The following is a 23204-nucleotide window of genomic DNA, read 5'->3' as shown; positions in this document are numbered from 1 at the left end:
ATAGAGAGAGATAGTGACAGAGAGTGATAGAGACTGCTATATTTTGTGTCTGCTGCCCCCCTTTTGTGCACCCCCAGCAACTTTTTGGGGGTGCAGGGGTTATTTTTCATATATATAACTGTCAGTGCTGCTGCTGCAGTGTCATAGAGTGATAGATAGTGAGAGATAGAGAGATAGAGAGAGATAGTGACAGAGAGTGATAGAGAGTGCTAAATTTTGTGTCTGCTGCCCCCGCCTTTTGTGCTGATCACTATATCTGAGGTGATCAGCAACTTTTTGGGGGTGCAGAGTTTTTTTTTTTATATATATACCTGTCAGTTGCTGCCAGTTGCACTGTCAGTTGCACCAAAGGTTGTGCACCTGCTGCCCCTCACTGGTAATCAGTGTCGCATCACTGATCACCTTTTTTTTTTTGTGGGTGCTGTGGGGTCTTTTTTTAATTTTTTTTTTACACACACTGTGATTTTGTGGGTGTCCTGTGGCCACTGTGCGCTGATCAGTGACGTACATCACTGATCAGCTTTTTCGGCACAGGGTTGATCTATTTTTTATTTTATTTTTGATCAAATTCCTGTTGCCTTTGAGCGCTGTTCAGTGACGGACGTTACTGACCAACATCTGTGCTCAATTTTTGGCGCAGGACCTTTTTTTTTTTTTTTTTAACCCCTTCAATTTTTTTTTTTTTAACCCCTTCAAATTTTTTTTTTTGTATAAAGTATTTTTTTTTTCTGCACTACATACACACTACACACTACATACCCCCCGGGTTGAAATAAAGTTTGTACCCCCCCCTACACTATACACGTGTTGAAACATTTCACTACCAGTAACACAAAAATAAAAATGGCATCCCAAATGTCATCCCAAATGTCATCCCAAATGTCATCCCAGTCATCCAGAAGAATGTATTCAGTGGATGACACAGCCAGTGAGGCAAGCGGGGAATTTGAAGGATTCGTCTTAAGCTCCTCTTCCTCCTCTGGTGATGAGGGACCCCCTCAAAGACGCCCCCGTAGAGCAGCTGAGACCCACCCCCCAATAATTGATCTCGTATGGACCCCACCACCAGACAATTTTGAGCCCCAGGTTCCTGAGTTTTTGGCCATGCCAGGAATCCAATTTGATTCCACAGGTCTCAGAGAAATTGACTTTTTCAAATTATTTTTCTCTGATGATTTTATAAATTTAATGGTGGACCAAACTAATTTATATGCCCAGCAGTTTATTGCTCAAAACCCCACGTCATCATTTGCTAGGTGGACCCCTGTAGATGCAGTAGAGATGATGACGTTTTGGGGTCTGGTGTTTCATATGGGCATAGTAAAAAAGCCACAAATTAGGCAATATTGGAGTACAGATGTTCTGTACAGCACCCCATTTTACCGTATGGCCATGCCCCGGGCTCGATTTGAGACGATCCTTAAATTTTTGCATTACAACGATAATGCACAGTGCCCACCCAGAGATGATCCCACCTTTGACCGGCTATTCAAAGTCAGGCCGGTCATTGATCATTTCAGTGCCAAATTTGCAGAGATGTACATCCCAGATAAATTCATTTGCATAGACGAGTCCCTTATACATTTTAAAGGAAGGGTTAAATTCCGCCAGTACCTTCCCAGTAAGAGGGCAAGGTATGGCATAAAAATGTATAAGCTGTGTGAAAGCACCTCAGGGTACACCCACATGTTTAGGGTATATGAAGGGAAGGATTCAAGAATTGAACCGCCAGAATGCCCCCCCTCCCTCGTAGGTGTTAGTGGAAAAATTGTCTGGGATTTAGTGCACCCCTTCCTGGATAAAGGTTATCACCTCTATGTGGATAACTTTTACACTAGCATCCCCCTGTTTAAGGCCCTTGGTTCAAGAGGTACAGCAGCTTGCGGTACTGTGCGCAAGAACCAAAGAGGCCTCCCAAAAACGCACATTGCCCAAGTAATGAGAAGGGGTGAAAGCAGGGGAATATGCACCGAAAATATGTTGTTGGTCAAATATAAGGACAAGAGGGATGTCCTTATACTGACAACAATTCACGGAGACAGTACCACCTCCGTCCCTGTACGAGGTACCAGTACCCACACCTCAAAACCTAATTGTATCCTGGATTACAATAGGTACATGGGCGGAGTGGATCTTTCAGATCAGGTACTGAAGCCGTACAGTGCCCTACGGAAAACAAAAATCTGGTACAAGAAGCTGGCCGTGTATATCATCCAGATGGCACTGTATAACGCTTACGTGCTATTCCGTTCTACCGGCCAGAGGGGGACATTTATGCACTTTCAAGAGGAAGTCATAAAGGGCCTAGTATTTGGGAACCAGCAGGCAGAGGGCCCCAGTACTTCTAGTACTGGCCCCCGTATTGTACCAGGGCAGCATTTTCCGAACGAAATCCCCTCCACTGCAAGAAAGGGCAGGACACAAAAAAGGTGCAAAGTTTGCTATAAAAAGGGAATAAGAAAGGAAACTATTTTCCACTGTGAAACTTGCCCCGACAAACCCGGCCTATGTATAAAGGAGTGTTTTAAAATATACCACACATCTATGGATTATTAGGTTCATCATTTCACCGTGCTTCGGGGGTCTTGCTAATGCCACATAGCACCCACCAACATTCCACCAGAATCTGAGCTGCAAAATCCAAAAATCACTCCTTCCCTTCTGAGTCCTGCCATGCACCCAACTGGTATTTTTTGGTCACATATGAGGCATTGCCATACTCGGGAGAAATTGGGGCACAGATTTTGGGGTGCTTTTTCTCCTTCATACCTTCTGAAAATGAAAAATTTTGAGCCAGAACTGCATTTGTGTAAAAAATTTAATTTTTCATTTTCACTGCCCAGTTGTATCAAAATTGGTGAAACCCCTGGGGGTTTGAAATGTACACTATACCCCTAGATGAATTCCCTGAGGGGTGTAGTTTGCAAAATGGGGTCACTTGTGGGGTGGTTCCACTGTATTGGTGCTTTGGGGGTCTTGCTAATGCGACATAGCACCCACCAACATTCCACCAGAATTTGTGCTGCAAAATCCAAATATCACTCCTTCCCTTCTGAGTCCTGCCACTTTTTGGTCACACATGAGGCATTGCCGTACTCGGGAGAAATTGGGGCACAGATTTTGGGGTGCTTTTTCTCCTTCATACCTTCTGAAAATGAAAAATTTTGAGCCAGAACTGCATTTTTGTGTAAAAAAATGTAATTTTTCATTTTCACTGCCCAGTTGTATCAAAATTGGTGAAACCCCTGGGGGTTTGAAATGTACACTATACCCCTAGATGAATTCCCTGAGGGGTGTAGTTTGCAAAAAGGGGTCACTTGTGGGGGGGTTCCACTGTATTGGTGCTTTGGGGGTCTTGCTAATGCGACATAGCACCCACCAACATTCCACCACCAAAAATCACTCCTTCCCTTCTGAGTCCTGCCATGCACCCAAATGGTATTTTTTGGTCACATGTGAGGCATTGCCGTACTCGGGAGAAATTGGGGCACAGATTTTGGGGTGCTTTGTCTCCTTCATTCCTTGTGAAAATGAAAAATTTTGAGCCAGAACTGCATTTTTGTGTAAAAAATGTAATTTTTCATTTGCACAGCCCAGTTGTATCAAAATTGGTGAAACCCCTGGGGGTTTGAAATGTACACTATACCCCTAGATGAATTCCCTGAGGGGTGTAGTTTGCAAAATGGGGTCACTTGTGGGGGGGTTCCACTGTATTGGTGCTTGGGGGGTCTTGCTAATGCGACATAGCACCCACCAAAATTCCACCAGAATCTGAGCTGCAAAATCCAAAAATCACTCCTTCCCTTCTGAGTCCTGCCATGCACCCAAATAGTATTTTTTGGTCACATGTGAGGCATTGCCGTACTCGGGAGAAATTGGGGCACAGATTTTGGGGTGCTTTTTCTCCTTCTTACCTTCTGAAAATGAAAAATTTTGAGCCAGAACTGCATTTTTGTGTAAAAAAATGTAATTTTTCATTTTCACTGCCCAGTTGTATCAAAATTGGTGAAACCCCTGGGGGTTTGAAATGTACACTATACCCCTAGATGAATTCCCTGAGGGGTGTAGTTTGCAAAATGGGGTCACTTCTGGGGGGGTTCCACTGTATTGGTGCTTTGGGGGTCTTGCTAATGCGACATAGCACCCACCAACATTCCACCACCAAAAATCACTCCTTCCCTTCTGAGTCCTGCCATGCACCCAACTGGTATTTTTTGGTCACATATGAGGCATTGCCATACTCGGGAGAAATTGGGGCACAGATTTTGGGGTGCTTTTTCTCCTTCATACCTTATGAAAATGAAAAATTTTGAGCCAGAACTGCATTTTTGTGTAAAAAAATGTAATTTTTCATTTTCACTGCCCAGTTGTATCAAAATTGGTGAAACCCCTGGGGGTTTGAAATGTACACTATACCCCTAGATGAATTCCCTTAGGGGTGTAGTTTGCAAAATGGGGTCACTTGTGGGGGGGTTCCACTGTATTGGTGCTTGGGGGGTCTTGCTAATGCAACATAGCACCCACCAACATTCCACCAGAATCTGAGCTGCAAAATCCAAAAATCACTCCTTCCTTTCTGAGTCCTGCCATGCACCCAAATGGTATTTTTTGGTCACATGTGAGGCATTGCCGTACTCGGGAGAAATTGGGGCACAGATTTTGGGGTGCTTTGTCTCCTTCATTCCTTGTGAAAATGAAAAATTTTGAGCCAGAACTGCATTTTTGTGTAAAAATTTTAATTTTTCATTTTCACTGCCCAGTTGTACCACAATTGGTGAAACCCCTGGGGGTTTGAAATGTACACTATACCCCTAGATGAATTCCCTGAGGGGTGTAGTTTGCAAAATGGGGTCACTTGTGGGGGGGTTCCACTGTATTGGTGCTTGGGGGTCTTGCTAATGCGACATAGCACCCACCAAAATTCCACCAGAATCTGAGCTGCAAAATCCAAAAATCACTCCTTCCCTTCTGAGTCCTGCCATGCACCCAAATGGTATTTTTTGGTCACATGTGAGGCATTGCCATACTCGGGAGAAATTGGGGCACAGATTTTGGGGTGCTTTTTCTCCTTCATACCTTATGAAAATGAAAAATTTTGAGCCAGAACTGCATTTTTGTGTAAAAAAATGTAATTTTTCATTTTCACTGCCCAGTTGTATCAAAATTGGTGAAACCCCTGGGGGTTTGAAATGTACACTATACCCCTAGATGAATTCCCTGAGGGGTGTAGTTTGCAAAATGGGGTCACTTGTGGGGGGGTTCCACTGTATTGGTGCTTGGGGGGTCTTGCTAATGCAACATAGCACCCACCAACATTCCACCAGAATCTGAGCTGCAAAATCCAAAAATCACTCCTTCCCTTCTGAGTCCTGCCATGCACCCAAATGGTATTTTTTGGTCACATGTGAGGCATTGCCGTACTCGGGAGAAATTGGGGCACAGATTTTGGGGTGCTTTTTCTCCTTCATTCCTTGTGAAAATGAAAAATTTGGAGCCAGAACTGCATTTTTGTGTAAAAAAATGTAATTTTTCATTTTCACTGCCCAGTTGTACCACAATTGGTGAAACCCCTGGGGGTTTGAAATGTACACTATACCCCTAAATGAATTCCCTGAGGGGTGTAGTTTGCAAAATGGGGTCACTTGTGGGGGGGTTCCTAAATTTTAGCATCTTATGGTGCCTAGAAACCTACATGGTGCCTAAAAAATAATCTCATAAAAAGGAGGCTCCAAAATCAAGTAGGTGCTCCTTCTATTATGAAGCCTGTGGTTTGGTCAACGTGCACACTAGGGCCACATATAGGATATTTATGAAAACCAAAGAATTGGGGGAATCAATTTTTAGTCACATTTCTCTAGTAAAATGTACTGTGTTCCTTAGAAAAATGTATTAAAATTGCAAATCTGCAAAAAAAATGAAATTTTGAAATTTCACCTACACTTTATTTTAATTCCTGTGAAACACCTAAAGGGTTAACAAACTTCCAAAATGCTGTTTTGAATACTGCGAGGGGTGCAGTTTTTGAAATGGTATCATTTATGGGGGTGTCTCACATACAAGTCCCTCAAAGTCACATCAGAACTGAACTGGTCCCTAAAAAAATCAGTGTTTGAAATTTTCTTGAAAATTTGAGAATTTGCTATTCATATTGTAAGCCTCCTAGTGTCCAAAAAAATTAAAAGGAAGTTGAAATAATGATGGAAACATAAAGTAGACATATGGTCTATGTTAGTTATTAACTATTTTGAGTGGTATGATTATTTGTCTCACAAGCAGAAAATTTAACATTTTGCAAATTGCTAAATTTTCCATTTTTTTACGACATTTTGGTATTTTTCACAAAAAAACACAGACTGTATCGACCCAAATTTACCACTAATTTGAAGTACAATGTGTCACGAAAAAACAATCTCAAAATCACTGGGATAAGTAAAAGCAAAAAAAAGTTATCCCCACTTAAGTGATACATGTCAGATTTGAAAAAAAGGGCTCTGTCAGGAACGCAAAAACTGGCTCTGTCAGGAAGGGGTTAACTATGTGTTATATGCTTACATCTTACAAAATTGTACAGTGTTTTTTCACTTCAATAAAAATATCTTTAAAAAAAAAAAGCCTGGTCACTAAAACTTATTTAATATTTTGGGGATCTATGTGAAGAATTTCTAGAAACTATTAAAACCCTAAAATGATCAGTTTGTATCAGCTCCTTTCACTCACCATGTCTAAGACATTTCATCATGGTTACTAAAACATTATGTCATTGGTATTCCCTTCCTATAGAGCAGTTCCATACCCCCTAACTACAGTGGGACAGTCCCATTAATTGGAAATTGTGCCGCAGTTCCACCCACGGCTCCGGCGCGGCATGGGTGGGTAGTTGGGTATGTGGTTATCACATCAGGCACTAATATCATATAATTAACCTGATTAAAATTAAATGGTCACATCCAACCTGTAAAACGGCAGCTTGAAGTTGTCCTGTAAAATCACATTAATTTTATATGTAGCCATGGGTAGTTTTTTTTTTTACATACCAAATGTCAATTTCAAGGCCTGCCAAGACAAAGATGGCCCAGTTTACACCACGCTGTCTTAAAAGCTTTTTTTGTTTTTAGTCACTGTATCAGATGGCAGTGAATTAGAATCTAGAATGAAGTCAGCCTCTGTAAGCAGGTACATGCAAATTGGAATTCACAGGGCTCGGTGGACTTTAGAAGACAATGTACTTTCTGAGTAATTACTATTTCTTTTGGACTGTGCTTAAACAAGGCAACATCTGCTCTGTAAAGTTTGATTTGGCCCAGTCCTCCTAATGTTAGAATTCTTTAGTTCAAAATAAATCTTTTGAGCAGCCACAATCTGTGTTTTAGTTGAGTGTATAACATTTTTCTCTAGACCCTTTTAGACAGTGACACTATAGTACTCTATTAAGATTAAGGACGGTTCAATGCCGGCCGCTATTTCCAACAGGGGAATGCTGCCATTTTCGACAGCACTGAAGGCAGATTACAACAAAAAAGATCGAACGTAAAAACAAGTCGGATCTGTTTTGTCGGAACTGGCCGCGGATTGTTGAATTCACAACCGTTTTTCAAAACGCTTTGGTAGTTTTTGCCGTCATGCCCACGGATGAGGTATAACACACCGACAGTCGGGATTCCGACAGTCATTACTCCAACGTCAGAATCCCGACTGCACAGCGGGGGGAGCGCAATGAAGCCCCTTGCAGGTGCACTCGCCACCTATTTTATTCTCCCCCTATGGGGGTCGTGGACCCCCACAAGGGAGCAGTCGGGATTCCAACGTCGGAGTAATGACTTTTGGAATCCCGACTGTCGGGGAGCCGTCCAGCACCCATGCCCACTTTCTGACTTGAATTCCGACTGTCGAGTTCCTGTGGAGCTGAGCGAAACGGCCAGGGATTCCGACGTTTGGGATGTATAGTATTCTAAATAGAACTTTGTATGCATACACTTTATTAGATAGATAGATAGATAGATAGATAGATAGATAGATAGATAGATAGATAGATAGATAGATAGATAGATAGATAGATAATCATCCTTTATTTACAAGGGATCTGTAGCACCGAACAAAGAAAATAAACAAATGAGCAAACAAGAAAACAGAAACTTAAATAGTAAGAATTTGCCTGAATAGTACATGGCTTATTAACATTTACACAATAGTAGGCATAGCACTCAAATAAGCAACAGGTGGCAGAAATGAATGCTTAGGTGCCTTTGAAAGGAAATATGGAGTAGATGATAGTTAACAAAAGGGAAGCCAAAAGCACATGAGGAGAGAGGGACACGATCAAGAGAGGTTTTGGTACTTATGTATTATCTAGTCGCCCGATTTTTTCATTGCATGTCACTACTTAAGGCATGCGATGCGATTTTTGATTGTAAAGACCTGATTTTTAATTGTATAGTCACCCATGGGTGATTTCATACCCCCACTATCCAACTACGCATGGAGTTGATTTTATATAGTGTGGCGAGCGCAGCGAGCCCCGCGAGGGGACGTGGATTACTTTACATGTATTCTGCGTCCCCTCACGGGGCTCGCTGCGTTCGCCACGCTTCGGGCTCGGTGGCTCGCTGCGCTTGCCACACTATATAATATCAACTCCATGCGTAGTTGGATAGTGGGGGTATGAAATCACCCATATATATATATATATATATATATATATATATATATATATATATATATATATATATATATATATATATATATGCATATAACAAATTAGGACAATTCTATTTGAGCAGCAGACCTCTAATGCACAAATGTATGTACAATAACTGGGCCCTTACCTGTATATAAATTGGACACAGGGTAGGGACAGGGAAAATGCAAATAGCCAATAGGCAGAGTTTCTGCGCTAATTACTATATCTCATGCGCCATGGATGAATACACACGCGTATACACTTAGAAGAATTATGGTAAATTACAAATATTTATTTTTATACAATATCAATTTCAGACAATGTTTTAGGCGGCCACCTACAATTCAAATGACATATAATAAAATAACAATAGTACATACAATGATGCTAAAAATACTCATCCCCCCCCCAAAAAATTGAATGATATATGTATACTTTTACTAGAGCCTTGTATCAATTTATTATCTAAATCACTGCTGTGATCTCATAGTTGAATAAATAGCACTAAGTCCGTTTTCCAGTTAAAAATGAATCCTCACTGTTGTAAATACAGTATAGGCATTTGTCATTCATGCTATGACAATTATTTCCATACATTGGGGCAGATGTATTAAGCCTTAACAAGAGATAAATGCAAGGGTGATAAAGGGGGTTATTCTAGTCCATTCTTTCTGACAAAATCCTTCTTAGATGGACAAAACCATGTGCACTGCAGGTGGGGCAGATGTTACTTGTGCAGAGAGAATTAGATTTGGGTGCGGTTTTTCTTCAAAGTGAGATCTATATTGAAGTGTAAAATTAAAGCAGTCAGTATTTTCCCTGCACAGAAACAAAATAACTCACCCAAATCTAATTCTCTCTGCACATTTTACATCTGCCCCACCTGCAGTGCACATGGGGCCTTATTTTGGTTCATTCTTTCTGACAAAATCCTTCTTAGATGGACAAAACCATGTGCACTGCAGGGGGGGCAGATGTAACATGTGCAGAGAGAATTAGATTTGGGTGAGTAATTTTGTTTCTGTGCAGGGAAAATACTGACTGCTTTATTTTTACACTGCAATATAGATCTCACTTTGAAGTAAAACCCCACCCAAATCTAATTCTCTCTGCACATTTTACATCTGCCCCACCTGCAGTGCACATGGGGCCTTATTTTGGTTCATTCTTTCTGACAAAATCCTTCTTAGATGGACAAAACCATGTGCACTGCAGGGGGGGGCAGATGTAACATGTGCAGAGAGAATTAGATTTGGGTGAGTAATTTTGTTTCTGTGCAGGGAAAATACTGACTGCTTTATTTTTACACTGCAATATAGATCTCACTTTGAAGTAAAACCCCACCCAAATCTAATTCTCTCTGCACATGTTACATCTGCCCCACCTGCAGTGCACATGGTTTTGCCCATCTAAGAAGGATTTTGTCAGAAAGAATGAACCAAAATAAGGCCCATGGTTTTGTCCATCTAAGAAGGATTTTGTCAGAAAGAATTAACTAGAATAAACCCCAAAGAGAGATAAACGTCCAGCCAATCACCTGCTAATTGCCATGTTACAGGCTGTGTTTGAAAAAAGTCAGTAAGGATGTGATTGGCTGGACGTTTATCTCTCTTTATCACCCTTGCATTTATCTCTTGTTAAGGCTTAATACATCTGCCCCATACAGTTACTTGCTGAGCAATGCCTGCAGTGGTGCCAGGTCACGGTACCAATACTGGGGAGTCCTTTTGAATTTTGACCATTCGCCAGAGAAGGTTTTTGCAAAAGATGATGCTGTGGGTGCACGGTGAGCGTGTCTCTCACTGGCGCTCCCCTGTGATGCTGTTCTGGCCGGTGTTAGTTGCAGAGTGTCCCTCCGGTGAGAGACTTACGGAGATGCCGTGAAGATGTTGCAGCTAGCGTGTCTCTCACCCACGCTGCTGGGAGCTGCTTGCCGGAGAGTGTGGCAGACACGTCTCTCACCTGTGCTGCCACCTGCTCCCGCTCTCACCGGTGTTCTCTGAGAACTTGCAGGCTGTAATTGTGTAGACGGTGAGATGACCAATATACTTTTACCAATAGTAGGTAATGGCTGGTCAGGTATGAAAAATGAAGGTGAGGATTGGCTGGTTCCGGACAAATAGTCAAGGGTGCAAGGAGTTGGATATCCAGCCTCTTGCACCCGTCCGGAACCAGCCGATCCTCACCTTCAACGCCTGTGTTGTCGGACTGCACCCACAGAATGGTAGCTCGCTGCCTTGCGAATGCTCTGTCATCGACCCATCGCAATGCGGTTGCAGTTTATGCAATGCAACCGCAGTCCAACGTCAGTGTGAGTGCACTCATTGTCATATATTGCAATATGCAATTTTTGGGAAAGTGCATCCCATACTGAATAACCCCCAGTATGCGGTATTAATACTGTGTTGTTCCAGTCCATTGGTAGAAGTGAACTGCGCTTCAACCCCTATAGTTGTGTTAAATCCTAATAACAGTTCCCCACCCCAACCCCTTAGTAAAAAAAAAATCCACGTTTTAATTAACAACCTCCCCCTATGTAAAAAGGCCGTATTTTTGCACTCTTCCTCTTCTTCCCATGTCACCAATGTACATTTTTCATTATTTTAGCCACCCTCCTATAGTATTTATCTTTATTTTACCTCTTCCCATGAACATTAATGATAGATGCCCCCCATGGGTATATCAGCCAAATTATGTTCTGAAAGAACTATGGGCCGAGCAATCTGTAAAAAAAAAAAATACTCTGGGGGTATGACACCCCTAGCATCCTGTGGGCCCAAAAAGGGGCCTGGCCACTACACAATGTGGGTCAGGGAAGCAACATATCCAGCATACAGTAACTTTGGAATGCCTCGAGCAATTTACATCAAACTTGGTACACATATGACTTACAATCTGGAAAAAATACTGTGCAGGTAAAACACCCCTAGCTCCCCTGTGGGGGTCCCAGGGGCCCAAAACGTGGTCCAGCCACTACACAAAGTCGGCCAGGGAAGCAAGATATGGTAAATCTGCGTAACATAGAGGGGGTAGAGGACATTGATAGGATCCAGATTAGGTTCATGGCCATTTAAACCCCCATTCCCAAATCTGTCAAGTACCCAAAAATAGGGTCCGGCCACTACACAAAGTGGGTCAGGGAAGTATCATATGGCAAAGTTGCATAACATAAAGGGGGTAGAGGACATTGATTGGATCCAGATTAAGTTCACAGCCACTAAAACCCACAATTCCATTATCGCCGGGGGCCCAAAAAGAGGGTCAGGGATGCAAGATACGGCAGAGTTGCATTCAATAAAGGGGGTAGAGGACATGGCGTTTAAGAGGGGAAAAAAACTGTTTAAGTAATGCTAATTGTACAACCAAATCCGGACAACGACCAGGTAACTCAGCTAGTATAAAAATAAATGACCTGTAGTTTCTCCAATGGATAAGAACAATATCAGGTTTATCTAGTTAATCATCAAATCAAATGAGCGTAATATGTTGCTTTGAGTTTAAACAAACACACTATTAGGAATCAGATGCATGCAGACATTATCAAGCTCTCAGTCCCAGAAGATGCAATTAAGTCACAAGTGACATCGCATTATACGTCTGCAAACTACGGTAAACATGGAAACGTTTACAAGGAGACAGAGAGTACTCTGAGCCGAGGAAACATGAGAACCTATGGGGGGGGGGGGGTGCACCATAGACTGCACACCTTAATTCCAAACATAATAAGAGGTGCGATCATGCTGGGACTTGTAGTCACACAGAAATGAAAATGGCATATGCATACTCTATAGTACTAAGCACGGCTAATCAGAATAATGTATATAACAAACGGCAATCTAACAGAACAAAATTGAGGATCCAAGAATCATTTTTGGACTTAAATATATGGGCCCACCAACCACGACCAGGTGACCTCATATGGTGGGTTCCATTACAGCAGACGGTCACTAGGGGGACAGTCATATGGTCGACAAGCATTAGGTTGACCACTGAAGGCCAACAGACCTTAGGTCGACACATGACAGGGTTGACATGCCGGCAGGCGGAATTGTATGCCCTACCGTCCACGAGGGCATGTAGGGAGAATATAATAGTGTACCGAGCGCAGGGAGGCACCGTGCCCGAAGCATGGCGAGGGGACACAGTGCACTTTTTCTGTGTCCATGTCAACTTTGTCGACATTCGGTGGAAAACCGTGAAACACCCATGTCCACCTTTTGACTGTCGACCTTCCCAATGTCGACCTGATGTGTTTGTCGACCTAATGACCCTGTCGACCTAAAGCCATGACAACCTTTTTCATTTGTCGTCCTAAGGCCTGTCAACCTTCTTTGTTCTACCTAATGCTTGTCGACCTTAGTTTGGATGACCTAATGAACCATACCCATCCCTAACACTAAAGGTCCATACACACTGGGCGACTATGCCCAGTGAGTATGGACACCGATGATTACAATCATCGCTGGGAGGAAAGCCGCTTAGTGCATACACACTGAGCGGCTTTACCTCTGCCCAGCGCCGATGGAAGGGGGGGGGGGGGGGGCGGCTTTGCATAGCACAACACTATGCAAGGCCGTCCTCAAAGCCACTCATCTGCTGGTATAACCAGCAGATGAACAGGTTTCCCGGCGATGATGTGGGAGCGCGCAGCAGCGCTCACCGCCGGGCCATACACACTGGGCAGCTTTGAGCTGAAAGCCACTCAAACCTGCAGATTTGAGCGACTTTCAGCTCAAAGTCGCCCAGTGTGTATGGCCCTTAAGGTTCAAGTCCAGGACATTGGACCCCCCAAGTTAGGACAAGGCATCACATTAGTGAGATGTTGAAGTATTAGAAGAAGTTTTATATATATATATATATGAAGCAGAAGCAATGCATTACATTGCTAAGAAGTAAGAATTACAATGTTAAAAGGTGTTACAAAGGTTAAAAAAATAATTAGGTACTAAATTCTAGCACATTTTTAGCACCGACTTATATTTTTTACCTACTGCATGTAACACCTTTGCACATGTAAATGTATACTGCTCATCAATGTAACCCTCCTAAAATAGAAATTTTTACCTATCACTAGGGTGATGCCTTGGGGAGGTTGCCTGTGCTGGATGGTCCCATTCCCTGGACTTGAACCATAGTTAAACATGTATTAAAAAATGAGAGTAGGGTAGCCAATCCTGGGATCGGGATCAGCGGGAACATGGGATTTGGCCCCCAAAATGCTGGGATTTCAATCCCGGGATTGGAGTTTCCAATCCCGGGATTTCGGGATTAGACTGCGCATGCGCAGTCTAATTCCAGGCAGCGTCTGAGCACTCGCTCAGACGCTGCCCGGCTTCTCCCATACCCGGCAGTGCAGCACTGCGCAGCGTGACGAGGTCAGAGGTCACGCTGCGCAGGGCACAGCCGCACAGCCCACCTCAGCCGTCCACCCGCCCCCCCAGCCTTCCCGGCTCCCGGGCACCCCACCTACCAACCCAGCGGCAACCCAGCCAGCAGCCCTCCCTCCCGCCCACTCAGCATTCCCGGCTCCTGGCTGCACTCGGCTCCCAGCCACCCAATCAGCCCGGCCGCCCACTCAGAAACCTCGCTCCACAAATGTAAGTAAATAGTGGGCGGCCAGGGCATTTTTTATTATTGGGGATGCCAATCCCGGGATCCCGGGAATCCCGGAATTGAGCATTTTTCAATCCCGAATCCAAATAAAACAAATACAAATTTGTACTGGAAAACCTTGTTTGTTCCTGAATAATGTATAATCAGTTTCACCTGCAAGAAATACATAACATAGTGTATATTTTTGTTCATCACTTTAAAATTGGTGTTTCGAATGACCAATAAGGATCCACAAAGCCAGAGAGTGCAGTTTTTCATTGAATATCCACCTTACATCCAACTCCAAAATGTCATCCAGGTTGAGTTACAGTAGGGATGACAATAAAAGGCTCGGCCATAGATGGTATAAAACATTGGATGGAAACCATTGATGATAGAGCATTCGATCATTTCACCTTGAGCATGCGGAGGTCTCGGTAATACATGCAATGACCATGGTCACCATTAGCCATCGGTACTGCACCTCCATTAGACTTTTCCATCGATGGTAAAAATAGCTACAATCAATGGTTGCTAAGCAACAAGGGTCGATGCCAAACCCTAATTTACAGCTATAATAAACATGGAGCCTGGAGTAAAATGGCTACAGAGAAGCCCCACCAATAATTGATCAACTTCCACCCAAGTGGTTGTACAGATTTTTATAATAATTTTGTTTCTTTATTGCCGTATAGATCAAAGCAGCCGACTGCCCTATTATTGAAATGTTTCTGGAAACAAGTTCAGGGATTTTCCACCACATTCTTACTGAATCGTCTTCCCCTGTCGGCGGAGCAATCCTAGACGTTTTCCCAATGGGAACACCTATCCTACAGGAGAGCAAAAAGATGATGCTCATTATACATGCAGTAGCCCACAAATGTATCCTACATCAATGGATACATAAGGACCCCCCTTCTATACCCCTGTTTCTAGCAAAGCTATTGCATATATTCCATATGGAATGGGTGGAATCATCCCTCCAAAAAGAAGAATGTACGGAAACGTTTTTTTCCAGATATGGGAGGGTTTTATTGACTCATTATCCAATGATCTGAAATCACAAATCCAAATGCAGAGAGAATTAGATTTGGGTGGGGTTTTACTTCAAAGTGAGATCTATATTGCAGTGGAAAAATAAAGCAGCCAGTATTTACCCTGCACAGAAACAAAATAACTCACCAAAATCGAATTCTCTCTGCACATGTTACATCTGCCCCACCTGCAGTGCACATGGTTTTGTCCATCTAAGAAGGATTTTGTCAGAAAGAGTGAACTAAAATAAGGCCCTTGAGCCCCATACACACGGGGGGAGATATATTGCTCAGTTTATCCTTTTCATCAGCGACCAGAGATGGTCGCTGATGAAAGGGAACCTCTGCCGGTGGTGTGACCAGCGATTGGAACGGGGCAGAAAACGGGAGCGCGCACCTGGCGACCATATTTCCAGCGATTTCAGCCCCTATCGCCCCCGTGTGTACACAGCTTTATGCTTCCATTAGCTTCAGTTGTTTTGATGTAGTTCTTAAATTGCCTGTGGCAGACTAGAATATTTGAAAGCTGTTTGCGGACGGTAGATAGGCCCATATTGTCAGTGTAAATTTGATCATACAATAAAATAACACACTGCACTTTAAAAATAAAACACTTGAACTGTTACATACACACATAAAAAACACCACACTTTTCTATATTAGAAGGGTGAAACCGGTAGTAAAGGCCCCCATACATTAGGCCGACTTGTCCTTAAGACAAGTCGGACCCAATTCTCCTGTGAGACGCCCGGGAGCTCCCCGGGAGGCTCACACACAATTTGGCACTTGATGAGCCAAATTTGACATGTGATAAATCGCTTGCGATTTATCACATGTCGGGGCGCAGGGGGCGGGCGGTGAGGGGCAGGGGGCGGCGGTGCTCTCATCAGGGGGAGCAGTGGGGCGGGCAGCGGGTCCCTGAGCGCCGGGGAGTGCTGACCTGGCCAGGCGGTGATGTTCATATATATCAGCAGCGCTGCGGGAGTCGGGAGGGGACGTGGTACCGGGTGCAGTGAGTGCTGCTGGCTGACCTGGCCGGGCATGTGATAACAAATAACAGCAGCGGGGACGGGACGCGCAGTGGCGGCTATTAGATTTTTAAAATACCTGTCAAATGACCGTCCGTTCTCTGATTGGCTGAGAGCTCTCTCTCCCCGCTGCTGCTATTTGTTATCACATGCCCGGCCAGGTCAGCCAGCAGCACTCGCCGCACCCGGTACCACGTCCCCTCCCGACTCCCGCAGCGCTGCTGATATATATGAACATCACCGCCCGGCCAGGTCAGCACTCCCCGGCGCTCAGGGACCCGCTGCCCGCCCCACTGCTCCCCCGGTGTCTGCATGCATATGCCTGTCAGGTGGGCAGGCATATGCATACAGGGAGGTCGGACGTGATCGTATGTACTGACCGTCCGACCTCCCTGATCCGGTACGATGCGCACGGGACCGCGCATCGGATCGGATCAGATATCACACACCTGCGATTTTGGGCCGATTTCACCCGATTATCGGCACAAAGTGCCGAAATCGGATGAAATCGTCCCAAAATCGGAGAGTGTATGGGGGCCTTAAGGGTTGGGATCATTTGGTCTACAGCATGATGGTCGACAGTCATTAGGTCGACATGGGTCTAGGTCAAAAGGTCATTAGTTCGACAGGTCATTAGTTCGACAATGTCTAGGTCGACAGTGAAAAGGTCGACATGGGGTTTTCCAGGTTTTTTGTTTACCTGAATGTCAACACAGTCGACATGGACACTGTTTAAAGTGCACTGCATCCGCTCGCAATGCGTCGGGCATGGTGCCTTGCTGTGCTCGGCACACTATTTTATTCTCCCACCACACCCTAGTGGATGGTAGGGCATGAAATACCGCCTGTCGGCACATGTCGGCTCAAAAAACTGTGAAAAACCCCATGTAGACCTTTTGACTGTCGACCTAGACACTGTCCAGCTAATGACCTGTCGAACTAATGACCTGTCGACCTAGAACCATGTCCACATTTTCCTATGTCGACCTAGACCCATGTCAACCTAATGGTGTCGACCTAATTACTGTCTACCATCATGCTGTAGACCAAATGACCGCATCCCGGTAGTAAGCGTATCTTGTCATCCATGCAAATTTGAACCTTCTCTTTGTATGTTAGAGTAAATGCAGACATCCTAATGTGCAAAATCTGTACCAGCAAGAATTCTCACCATAAGATTAGCTTGTGGGGCAGATGCTACTGTTCAATAGGTGGTGAGTGCCCAGGGCCGGCGCCACCACTAGGCAGGTCTAGGCATTTGCCTAGGGTGCCGGCCACTGGAGGGCGGCAGTTCGCCCCTCGACCCCCATGCAAAGGGGTACCTGCTGCACCGTCTGGGGAGCGGGCAGGGGGGGTCCATGTCGGCTTCTGACAGGAGCCTGCAGTGGTGTCCTTGCCACGCGGGTACCTGCGGAGCTGTGTATAAAGCTGGCGGCGGCGGGGGGTCCCTGCAGTGAATAACATAGCCCGGCGGATAGCGCTAGTTATTTGTTATTCACTGCAGGGACCCCCCGCCGCCGCCAGCCTTATAGACAGCGCCGCAGGTACCCGAGCGGCAAGGACACCACTGCAGGCTCCTGTCAGAAGCCTGAAGCATTTTGGATAATGAATTTTTCTGTATTTCGGTATAGTTTTATATTTTAGTGAGGTATCTTGAGGAAAAGACCCACGTGTAAACACAAAATGCATTTATTTTGTATAAACACAACAAGCACATAAAATACACACAAATATTTTTTATTTGTACAGGAAACAAATGTTTCAAAACATGAAACAAAGTTTGTGTACTATCTCAGGCACCGAATTTGAATGCTAAGCAATAATTTTATAGCACATATTCAGTACCAGTTACTTATCATGTCACCAGTAGTGCCAGTTACTTATCATGTCCCCAGTAGTGTCAGTTACACATCATGTCCCCAGTAGTGCCAGTTACATATCATGTCCCCAGTAGTGCCAGTTACATACAGTATCATGTCCCCAGTAGTGTCAGTTACACATCATGTCCCCAGTAGTGCCAGTTACATACAGTATCATGTCCCCAGTAGTGTCAGTTACACATCATGTCCCCAGTAGTGCCAGTTACATACAGTATCATATCCCCAGTAGTCCCAGTAACAGCTGTCCCCAATAGTGCCAGTACAGATGTTAGCACAAAAAAAAAACCCTATAGTTTTTGGAAAAATTTGGATAACTGATATCCGGGTAAGGCAGGGGTCGGTGAACTTTTTTACCTTTTACCCCAAAATATATTTATATACGCCGACGTAACCACATTAATTTGAAAGGAAGGAAATCATATAATTGTAATACACACTGCACCCCCAAAAATGGATGATATATCCTGCTAGTACAGTACACAGCCTGGCAGCAATTGATTATGATGATTACCAATCTATGACTGTGTGTGGTACAAAATTTGTTCCAAAAAGCCATACATGGTAAACATCATCACCAATGGCTGCCAGGCTGTGTGTGGTATAGCCATTGATAATGTGACGTCCAGGCAACTATTAGTGTCAGTATTTCAAGATGATATAGTGACAGTCTGTGCACATTTTTTTCTCTAGACTGGACATGGGTATACCTTATCAGGAGCCTATAACCAGGCGAAGAAACGGCACCACAGCGGCAGTACAGACTGCGTGCTGCCGAGATGACTCGCAAATAGTCGACTCTACTGAAGAAGGGGGCGGACTTGGAGGCGGGGCCCGGGGCATCACGCAGGGAAACATGATATACACAAGGGTCTGACACATTGCACTGCGTCAGGTCCTTATACACTGCAATACTGTAACACACACAGCCAGACATGCATATAGAATCTATATATAGATTCTACATGTAATGAAATTAAATTCCTGGGGTAATGGACAGTCGCGCTGCCAGGACAAAGCCAGGCATGCACATAGATTCATATTCAGATTTTTACCCCATTTGAGGTCATTTGCTCCTGTTCCCTGCCACTGGGATAAGGGATACTCAACCTGTATATCAATCAGAACTGATAACAAAACTGACAGAATACTGCCCAAAAATTAAGCCGTGTAAGCCATTTTACAATGTATTACCCCTTTCAGACCTCCAAATCAACTCTGGTTATTGACATGTTAACCCAGGTTGATCTGCAGTTTCAAAGCATCACAGCACCATTTCCCGGGCCGAGCAACCCAGCATTTCAACACTGGTCATGACCAGGGTTGAACATGGCTCTGACCTAGGTCGAGGTGCATTGTGAACGGTAAACTCGGGTCGAGCAACCTGGGTCCTGTTCACATTATTGAGGAGGCAGTGCTTGGATACAGCGTCAGCTCCAAGTGCTGCCTCCTCCCCCGCCCCCTGATGATGCGCCGCTCCGCCTCCATGTGACATCAGCAACCCAACAATAATCTGGGTCACTGCGGGAGCTTTCAAACCGCAAATGCCGGGCCGCTCCCGTGTGGGACCCCGATCCCGGGTGTGACCTTGTCTTTGCGGTCTGAAAGGGGTATAATTCTCGCTTAAGGGCAGATATATTGGGGCAATAACAAATTATTTTGCAAGGGTATGTATCAGCAATATTTTGAGTGACATGGCTCTGATACGAGTCAGTGCTTTTGATGAGGAAAATGGAAACTGCTCACTTAGATGATCACTTAAAACTCAGCAAAGCTACTGCTGAAAGGGGGCGTGGCCTAATGGAAAGGAGGCATGGCATAGGGGGCGTGGCATTACATATTATACCACTCACCGTAATGCCCATTGCACATTTTAGCGAACTTTGTAATACCCATTACACATAAAGCCACATGCCGTAATGTCAATTACACATAAGGCCACACATGATGCCCATTACATACTATATAACAAACCGTAATGCCCATTACACATTGTGCCACACATCATGATGCCCATTACATACTATATAACACACCGTAATGCCCATTACATATTTGACACATAAGTGTCACTTACCTACATGCTCATTGCTAGGGACTTCATGCTCGATGCCATAGGGGACTCAAATTGCTCGTTGCCAAGGGGACAGCCGGGCAGAGAAAGTGGTGTGCTGCCCGGCTGTATAGTCAAAGCAGGTATGTCCACTGCTATTTTCACATCTCTCACTGGACTGCAAGCCAATAGGAGCTTGCAGTCCAGCAACCACCAATGCCGCTCCTGATTGGCTGCTGGACCGCAAATGCCTATTGGCTTGTGGTCCAGCAGGAGACTTGACACCTGAGAGACTGCAACACAGATAAAAATTTTGATGGGGGGGGGGGGGGGGGGGAGATTTTGTCCATACACTTAGTAGTAAAACAAGTATAATTTATAGTAAAACTACATTACATCATCTCTAAACTACGCAAATCACAGATTGATATGATTAATTGTGTTACTTCTCTCTTATTACCGTGCCGAAGCTGCTTCTTCACATCACCCACATATTGGTGAGAGGATTTACTAACTTTTCTGGGCGCCGCCATCTTGCGTTTCAATGTTTACCTTAACAACCGAACCCAGCTGCTGAGACGATGCTGTAACTAAGGGGCGGGGCTACGGAAGAAGTGACGGAACAATCAGCACGGACCGCCTGTCAGGCCCGCTGCAGGGAGACGTGGTGGCGCGCTGCGTTAACCTTTAAGCGCTGGGATACACTCCTCCTCCTCTGCACATTGATAGGAGCAGGTGGCTGAGACAGTGATTGGGGCGTTTTCCACAGCACGTGTTAAATCAAGTCTTTTGGATATTAGTTTGATTTGATTACATCATCATTTTTCCCAAGATCACGTGTCTCACAGCTGCTGATTAAACAGTGCACAAATGCCCTGCATGAACCAAACTTGCTTTGAGCCTGATAGGATAGCAGCACTTACAGTGGGCGTGGTGATGCATTATGTGGTCACATTACTCTATTGTTGTTTTGTATCAATGATCTGCAAACTTTTAAACTGATCAATTTCCATACATGATGCTTTTTTGGATCAATTCTGGAGACGTTTTAATAGAATTAATCCAGAAATCCAAATGCTGCAGAAATGATAATTTTACCTGGTTCCCACTCTACTTCAGGGTTGCCGGGAGGGTCCCGGAAATCGAGTCCCCCTCCCAGCCCCCCTGAAAGGACGGCAACCCTCCCGCATTGTCCTGCATCTCCAGCGGAGGGGGTCCGTGGGGGGTTCCGTGGGTCAAATGACGCAATTGCGTCACTTAAACCCCGCTCCCCGCAGTGCAATGTATAAAATACCGGCATTGCACTGTGGGTGTGGCTAAAATGACGCAATCACTCTAGCCATGCCCCTAAACTGCTCATCACAGCCGTGGTTCTGCCCCTTTTTCCTCCTGGCTTTGCCCCCCCCCCCCTGCCATACTGAGCTGGCTGCTCTCTCTGGGAGAGAGCAGCCAGAAAGTCGGCAACCATGCTCTACTCCGCATGTGTTAGATTTTCTTTTAACTGAATATGTGCAATTTTAATGTATCCTCTAACAGCGTATGCGACAAAATAATATTGATCTTCGAGAAGATCAATATTATTTTACTGATCGTCTTCTCCATGGCGATCCTGCAAGACTGCCAACTGGCCTTCCCTAGCCCTAAGTGACACAGTTCTTTAACAAATTATAGAGGTAAGAGGGCCCTGCTGAAAGCTTACAAACTGTAGAGATATAGGAGGGAAACACAAGGACAGGCACCAGTAATAGCATAGCAGTCCCACCAAGTTGCAGGTCCAGAAGGGAAGCTATATAATACATAAGTGCCTCAGAGGGTTGTGCGTTTGGTAATTAAATATGATAGGCTTGCCTGAAGAGGTGAGTTTTAAGGGAACGCTTGAAAGTTTGGAGGCTAGTAGGGAGTCTTATTGTGCTTGGAAGGGCATTCCATAGGATGGGAGCAGCCCGATGATATATTGTTATATTTATGTGCTCTGCTAATTTTGGTGCCATGTTTTGTGTTCAAATTGGTGCCAGTCTCGATTGAACTCTAGGCATTGCTTCCCTCCTTTATATAAGCACTGTGAAATCAGTGACTGAATGTCACTGAAACCTTTATCTTTTATATCAAGAAACTCCTTCATTAAGTCTTAAAATCCTCATGTGTAAAAAGTGTAATGACATCCCCTAATATTATAATTAGAACATTAAAGCCTGTCAAAATGATGGCTTCTGCAATTATTATCACTTTGACCTGTGACAGTTTTTAGCCCACAAAGTCTCCACCAGGCTTGCCTACCCTCCCGGAATTGCCGGGAGGCTCGCGAATTACGTTGTTTGACTGTCATGGGGGCGGGGCTTGATGACGTCTGCCTGCCCGGCCCCCCTGACATGCTGCTGCTGGGTCTCCTCTCCGGGCTTCTAAAGTCGGCAAGTATGCTCTCCACCCCACCCCGAGTCCCTATCTGCTCCTACTTCCAATGTCTGCCTTCACAGCTTCCTCTCCCAATATCCAGAAAGTATGAAACAGATCAGTGTCCCTGCAAAAAAAAAAAAAAAAAAAAAAAACAGAAAATGTACATCTTTAGAAAAAATACATAGTAAGGGGCGGGAAAGAAATTGAAATAAAAAACAATTATATATTTATATTATGAGGAATCCATACTTCATAAAGCAAATGGAAACACAATATAAAAAAAAGAGAGAGATAAGAAAGATAATGTCTCAAATAATATGCTTAATACCTTCAGTATGGCAGAAACCAACTCCTCACATATTGCATCAACCACTATCCCCAAAACATACCAAAACAAAGGAGAGGGGCTGGGGCTAGTATTCACCCAACAACGGCACCTCACCACCTGGACATCAAGAAGACAGCAGTCAATGCAAAAAAGGACCAGACTGCGATTTTTTTTAATTTAGACACTCATTGAGACCTCTCCCATGGTGAATCCTTAAATTT

The 23204-nt window shown here is 44.4% G+C and overlaps 1 protein-coding gene across 1 annotated transcript in view; it reads right to left on the bottom strand.

The window, feature by feature from the left end:
- Nucleotides 1-20881, bottom strand: part of MORN1 (MORN repeat containing 1) — a 417830-nt gene extending 396949 nt beyond the window's left edge. The window contains exon 1 of the mRNA XM_083163328.1: nucleotides 20722-20881. Coding sequence (XP_083019454.1) covers nucleotides 20722-20794 — 73 coding nt within the window. The 5' untranslated portion in view covers nucleotides 20795-20881. The remainder of the gene's footprint in view (nucleotides 1-20721) is intronic.
- Between the last annotated feature and the right edge of the window lie 2323 nt (nucleotides 20882-23204).

Source organism: Crinia signifera, chromosome 19 (genome assembly GCF_055691185.1).
Source record: "Crinia signifera chromosome 19, ASM5569118v1, whole genome shotgun sequence".
NCBI classification, from domain to species: Eukaryota; Metazoa; Chordata; class Amphibia; order Anura; family Myobatrachidae; genus Crinia; species Crinia signifera.
The sequence above is the reverse complement of the archived record's forward strand: the minus strand, read 5'-3'. Positions and strand labels throughout refer to the sequence as shown.